This window comes from Bombina bombina, chromosome 3, assembly GCF_027579735.1.
Source record: "Bombina bombina isolate aBomBom1 chromosome 3, aBomBom1.pri, whole genome shotgun sequence".
Classification (NCBI taxonomy): Eukaryota; Metazoa; Chordata; class Amphibia; order Anura; family Bombinatoridae; genus Bombina; species Bombina bombina.
In genome coordinates, this window is record NC_069501.1 from 1,239,031,334 (window position 1) to 1,239,039,583 (window position 8,250).

Here is an 8,250-nt window from a genome sequence, read left to right on the forward strand (position 1 = left end):
ATTCTAGGATACCTGTCATAAAGTAGACCCCTTAAAGGATGCCTAGGTTACTGGAGGAGCACACGAAGGGTCCATGTTACAGTCTATGCTCTGTGATCCTTGCAATGTGGTTTATTGACAATAATTATGGACCTCAAGTCAAATACTGTCTTGTTCTAGAATAAAGAATTCATTTGAATATAAAAATCCTAAAATACACATCATTTAATGGAAATGACAGTCAAATATATTTATTACACTGGAATGCAAGCACAGAGAAGCACAACCACGATTCAAGGTAGAAATTTTAAACCATTTATTGAGCACACAATCATATGCACTTACTAAAATTCAATCAATTGGTTACATTTCTACCTTGAATCATGGTTGCGCTTCTCTGTGCTTGCATTCCAGTGTTTTTTCTGCCCGAGTACTCCTTAGAACTCAGAAAGTGTGTAAGCTGCACCAAGAGTCCTGTAAAGGGAGTGCTATCCAGCTCAGGAAGCTAAGACTTCGTACTGAAGTGAATTACTTATACTCCTTGAGGCACAGTGGTGGTTTGGAAAAAGTGAGTATTCACAGCAAGATTTTGTTAACCGGACTAACAGGAGGATCTCGATTTCAGTGGGACTGTTCCGGTCTGTATTATAAACTCAAGATATCAATTATAATTTAATGTAAATTGTGTTACTGATGTTGTGATGTGGATAAGCAGTAGTCTATCCAATTAAGATTTAAAGGGACACTGAACCCAAATTTTTTCTTTCCTGATTCAGATAGAGCATGCAATTTTAAGCAACTTTCTAATTTACTCCGATTCTCATTTTTTCTTCGTTCTCTTGCTATCTTTATTTGAAAAAGAAGGCATCTAAGCTTTTTGTTTTGTTGAGAACTCTGGAGAGCACTTTTTATTGGTGGATGAATTTATCCACCAATCAACAAGAACAACCCAGGTTGTTCACTAAAATTGGGCCGGCATCTAAACTTACATTCGTGCATTTCAAATAAAGATACCAAGATAATGAATAAAATTTGATAATAGGAGTAAATTAGAAAGTTGCTTAAAATTTCATGCCCTATCTGAATCACGAAAGAAAAAATTTGGGTTCAGTGTCCCTTTAAATATTGATTAGATATTTAACATTGCACTTCCCATTTGCGCAGCCGGATTGGCCTACCAGGATACCAGGAGATTTCCCGGTGGGCTGCAGCAGCTTGGGCTGGAAAGCTACAATTTAAAGGGGGTATTAATGGATGCAATAGGGTTGTAGGGTGCCTATATAACATCAATCTGACATTTTTATTTAATACAAAGTAATATAATTTAATTTTGAAAAAATATTGGGGAAGTAGTAACCCTGTAATACCCTTTGAGAAAAATTGGGCATGTGCATTCTACTGACTCAACAGAAAAAATGGCTGGTCATCATATTTTTCCAGGGCTGCTTTTTATTGCCAGTCCGGCCCGAAATTGCGCTGCTTTATAATTGTTTTTGGTGTTCAAATATATTTATTCATTTCAGAAACAAAATGTATTCCTGGAACACTATCTGATGGGGTAATAATTTGCAAGAGTATTACTTTACTGAAATTGTAATAATAATGTAAAATAGATTTAACTGAAGATACAGGAACAACAAATACAAAGATTACCTGGCAAATGCTTGGTCTTGTCCTGAGGATGCATGGACTAAATTATGTATATATATATATATTCTGCAAAAACTTTTTTTTTTTCTTTAAAACTTTTTTTGCCTAGAAAGTGTAGGGTCTGCTCTGTAATGGTGGAAGTAGAAACCATTACATTACTTACAACCCTATCCATGCTCCATAGTCATTTTGTTTAGTCATAAGCTGTAGCTTCTGTGTAATGTCTATGCTGCTCTAGTGGCGTTGGTGATTTTTGAAACAACCTCCAATAACGAATACCATTTTAGTGCACCCTAACGTGAATTTTCTTTTTTTCTTTTTCAATTCACAGTCTTGATGGGCCACTAAAAGCAACATTTGTCAAGATCACATCCATGTTAAAGTATAAGATGGATGGTCAAGCAGTTCCTCATTGGCCCTAAAGGTTATTTTTATTACATCATATTTGTTAGTGAGCCCACAAAACATAACATTAAGAATTCAGATACAAAATTAAATCACTGTTAAATTTAAAGCATAGTTTCCAGCCTTGCAAAGGATGAATTTCCTCTTGTGATTGGTGAATTATTTCCTAAACCTTGCTAGCAAACCTTTTTTCTTCTTAATGTTCTTAAGAACATCTTGTACGGTAAACAGGCAGAAATTAATTTCTTCATACTGGATTTCATGTCCACTTTCAAACAAGACTGCAAACATATCATTATCATGGCAGTCAGCAAGATCTGAGTAACCGCTGGGTGCTTCTGAAATAACCCAAGGTTTGGACCAGGATTTGGATATCAGTGGAGACTTATTTATATACACCCCAAGTTCCCTTCGGTCATTCTTGGATGGGTGTGTGAACAAGAGCCAATCACTACGTTCCTTTCCTGGTTGTTCCTCACCAAGGAAGCTCACAATACTCCCAGAACATCCCCCTTTTCTATCAGTCAGAAGTTTGCTCTTTTCCACAAACTTGAATTCCCCACCAACGTTCAAACTCAGGGCTTCCACTCGTTTGCCACCTATAGATTGTGCGTTGCAGTACAGCATTTTCTTGCCATCCTCACAGATTATTTCTGCAACCTCACACTCGCCAGTCTCATGTTTGCTAATACTATCTGATAACTGCCACCTACGTCCACGATCATTACTGTAGAGGTATAATGAATGGGATTTAGCACACCACCAGCGAACAAACCAGAATTTAGCAATGTAATTATAGGCTGGAATCACAAGCTTCCCACATTGGGTTTGGATACCGTGTCCTGAAGCCACAAAGAAGGAAACCATATTACTGATGCTGTTAGTGATGTCTGTAATATCTGTGATTGAACTCCAGGTTTTTCCACAGTCAGTGCTGGTGATATAGCAGAGTTTGCTAGAGTTCCCCCACTTTTGCATGTACTCCTCAGTAACCCCATCAGGTATGCAGTTAAAAAACAAGAAAACAACTTTACTACTTTTGTCATACATGGAGCAAGGATTCTTTGTGTGATGGAATTTCATGCTGGTTTCAGGTAAAATCTGCATTCCTTCCCACTAAGCATAAAAAAGAAAGTAATGTTTATATTACACATCATACTTCTGTGCACAGGAAGTTAATTAAAGTACTATATGCAATGCTGCTTTCTCATAGTATCGTTTTTTAAACTTAGCATCTTTCCATACGAGCATAGTGTGCATAGGACTTGAGCACTATGGGGCCTATTTAACAAAGGTCTGTCGGACCTGATCCGACAGTGCGGATCAGGTCCGACAGACCTCACTGAATGCGTAGGGTGTCAAGCAGGGGGTGTCAATCAACCCGATCGGGTTGAATTGCTGCAATGTCTGTCAGAGCAGGCAGACAGGTTATGGAGCAGCGGTCTTTAGACTGCAGGCTCGCCAGAAACACGGGCCCTCAGGCTCCATCCGGAGCTTGATAAATGGGCCCCTATATTTGTAACATTGTTACAAGCATTGTTGCAAACACTGCTGCCATATAATGAGCTTGATACGTGCAGATTCCTGAGCTTACCTCAGTATGATTACATGGAAATGAGGTACATTTTATTAAAACGACAATAAATACTAAGCAATTTTTTTTTACTTGTCTATATAATGAAAGTTTAATATTGACTTCCATGCCCCTTTAAATGAAAACACATTTAAAGGGGTAAATTAATTAGAGAAGCCCCTATACTGCCGCAAAAATCCCCACCATTTTCTAGCATTATAAACATACCGTAACATATCCCGTTTTGTAGATACCTCTCCTTATAACAAGTAATTCTGCGTTTGCTTCATTCTCATTCCGCCGCTTCTCAGTAAAGGCCAGGAACGTGTTCTCGTCTTTGACATAGATTAGAGAGGGGGCCCTGTACACGGTTCCATTGGATTCCTTCTTGAATAGCGTCGTTCTCTCAGGTAATGTAGACTTCATGGCTGAGTCTGTGGCCGCTATAAAGTGAACAAGATCCAAATGAAATAAACCAAACAGAAAGTGGACTACAAACATTACTTGGAGTACATTGTCCATATCATTTTGTTGTTTTCTTATGTTTTATTTAAACAAAATGAAATTTATTGTTGCTTTATAAAAAGTTGGTTACATTTCAGTTGTAAAATGCTCATTAGCAAACAGATTCTTTGTCTAATTCTCAATGGCTGATAGGAACTTCCTGTTAGTGCTTTTGTTTAAATGTTGCTCTTGCGTGTATTTAGGTAATGCCAACATTCTGCCTGCAGTTAGGGGTTTGGATTGCTCTTGCGTGTATTTAGGTAATGCCAACATTCTGCCTGCAGTTAGGGGTTTGGATTGCTCTTGCGTGTATTTAGGTAATGCCAACATTCTGCCTGCAGTTAGGGGTTTGGATTGCTCTTGCGTGTATTTAGGTATGCCAACATTCTGCCTGCAGTTAGGGGTTTGGATTGCTCTTGCATGTATTTAGGTAATGCCAACATTCTGCCTGCAGTTAGGGGTTTGGATTGCTCTTGCCTGTATTTAGGTAATGCCAACATTCTGCCTGCAGTTGGGGGTTTGGACATGGACTGTACGTGAGCAATACAATCACTGCCTGTAAATGTCAAATTTAAAAGCAGTAGAATTGGGAAATATATGATTAGGAACTTAGTGGAGCACACAAATGTGCGCTGGTATTACCAGTTGAGCACAATGTGAACGTCCTCATGCTTGCATTGCAGGGAAGCATTGTTCTCACAAGAGCACGCTTCCATAGGCTCAATAGCGAGCCTCGTTCTCATGCCGTATATAAGCATATTAACACATACATATGTACTGTATATAAGCATATTAACACATATATATATGTACTGTATATAAGTATATTAACACATATGTACTGTATATAAGCATATTAACACATATATATGTACTGTATATAAGCATATTAACACATACATATATATGTACTGTATATAAGCATATTAACACACACATATATATATATATATATATATATATATATGTACTGTATATAAGCATATTAACACATACCTATATATGTACTGTATATAAGCATATTAACACATACATATATATGTACTGTATAAAAGCATATTAACACATACATATATATGTACTGTATAAAAGCATATTAACACATACATATATATGTACTGTATAAAAGCATATTAACACATACATATATATGTACTGTATATAAGCATATTAACACATATATATATGTACTGTATATAAGCATATTAACACATACATATATGTACTGTATATAAGCATATTAACACATACATATATATGTACTGTATATAAGCATATTAATACATACATATATATGTACTGTATATAAGCATATTAACACATACATATATATGTACTGTATATAGGTATATTAACACATACATATATATATGTACTGTATATAAGCATATTAACACATATATATGTACTGTATATAAGCATATTAACACATACATATATATGTACTGTATATAAGCATATTAACACATACATATATATGTACTGTATATAAGCATATTAATACATATATATGTACTGTATATAAGCATATTAACACATACATATATATGTACTGTATATAAGCATATTAATACATATATATGTACTGTATATAAGCATATTAATACATATATATGTACTGTATATAAGCATATTAACACATACATATATATGTACTGTATATAAGCATTTTAACACATACATATATATGTACTGTATATAAGCATATTAACACATACATATATATGTACTGTATATAAGCATATTAATACATATATATGTACTGTATATAAGCATATTAACACATACATATATATGTACTGTATATAAGCATATTAACACATACATATATATGTACTGTATATAAGCATATTAATACATATATATGTACTGTATATAAGCATATTAATACATATATATGTACTGTATATAAGCATATTAACACATACATATATATGTACTGTATATAAGCATATTAACACATACCTATATATGTACTGTATATAAGCATATTAACACATACATATATATGTACTGTATAAAAGCATATTAACACATACATATATATGTACTGTATATAAGCATATTAACACATACATATATATGTACTGTATATAAGCATATTAATACATATATATGTACTGTATATAAGCATATTAATACATATATATGTACTGTATATAAGCATATTAATACATACATATATATGTACTGTATATAAGCATATTAACACATACATATATATGTACTGTATATAGGTATATTAACACATACATATATATATATATGTACTGTATATAAGCATATTAACACATATATATGTACTGTATATAAGCATATTAACACATACATATATATGTACTGTATATAAGCATATTAATACATATATATGTACTGTATATAAGCATATTAACACATATATATGTACTGTATATAAGCATATTAACACATACATATATATGTACTGTATATAAGCATATTAACACATACATATATATGTACTGTATATAAGCATATTAACACATACATATATATGTACTGTATATAAGCATATTAATACATATATATGTACTGTATATAAGCATATTAATACATATATATGTACTGTATATAAGCATATTAACACATACATATATATGTACTGTATATAAGCATTTTAACACATACATATATATGTACTGTATATAAGCATATTAACACATACATATATATGTACTGTATATAAGCATATTAATACATATATATGTACTGTATATAAGCATATTAACACATACATATATATGTACTGTATATAAGCATATTAACACATACATATATATGTACTGTATATAAGCATATTAATATATATATGTACTGTATATAAGCATATTAATACATATATATGTACTGTATATAAGCATATTAATACATATATATGTACTGTATATAAGCATATTAACACATACATATATATGTACTGTATATAAGCATATTAATACATATATATGTACTGTATATAAGCATATTAATACATATATATGTACTGTATATAAGCATATTAATACATATATATGTACTGTATATAAGCATATTAACACATACATATATATGTACTGTATATAAGCATATTAACACACACACACATATATATATATATATATATATATATATATATATATATATGTACTGTATATAAGCATATTAACACATACCTATATATGTACTGTATATAAGCATATTAACACATACATATATATGTACTGTATAAAAGCATATTAACACATACATATATATGTACTGTATATAAGCATATTAACACATATATATATGTACTGTATATAAGCATATTAACACATACATATATATGTACTGTATATAAGCATATTAACACATACATATATATGTACTGTATATAAGCATATTAATACATACATATATATGTACTGTATATAAGCATATTAACACATACATATATATGTACTGTATATAGGTATATTAACACATACATATATATATATGTACTGTATATAAGCATATTAACACATATATATGTACTGTATATAAGCATATTAACACATACATATATATGTACTGTATATAAGCATATTAATACATATATGTACTGTATATAAGCATATTAACACATACATATATATGTACTGTATATAAGCATATTAACACATACATATATATGTACTGTATATAAGCATATTAATACATATATATGTACTGTATATAAGCATATTAATACATATATATGTACTGTATATAAGCATATTAACACATACATATATATGTACTGTATATAAGCATTTTAACACATACATATATATGTACTGTATATAAGCATATTAACACATACATATATATGTACTGTATATAAGCATATTAATACATATATATGTACTGTATATAAGCATATTAACACATACATATATATGTACTGTATATAAGCATATTAACACATACATATATATGTACTGTATATAAGCATATTAATACATATATATGTACTGTATATAAGCATATTAATACATATATATGTACTGTATATAAGCATATTAATACATATATATGTACTGTATATAAGCATATTAACACATACATATATATGTACTGTATATAAGCATATTAATACATATATATGTACTGTATATAAGCATATTAATACATATATATGT

At 31.1% G+C, this 8,250-nt stretch overlaps 1 protein-coding gene across 3 annotated transcripts in view; it reads right to left on the reverse strand.

The window, feature by feature from the left end:
• Positions 1 to 1,408: 1,408 nt before the first annotated feature.
• The window catches only part of LOC128654691 (sialidase-3), a 50,285-nt gene continuing 43,443 nt past the window's right edge, over positions 1,409 to 8,250 (reverse strand). For all 3 annotated transcript variants that reach the window (XM_053708747.1, XM_053708746.1, XM_053708745.1), the window contains exons 2-3: positions 3,836 to 4,050; positions 1,409 to 3,150 (exon numbers count right to left, since the gene is read on the reverse strand). In XM_053708747.1, coding sequence (XP_053564722.1) covers positions 2,194 to 3,150; positions 3,836 to 4,033 — 1,155 coding nt within the window. In that variant the 5' untranslated portion in view covers positions 4,034 to 4,050 and the 3' untranslated portion in view covers positions 1,409 to 2,193. The remainder of the gene's footprint in view (positions 3,151 to 3,835; positions 4,051 to 8,250) is intronic.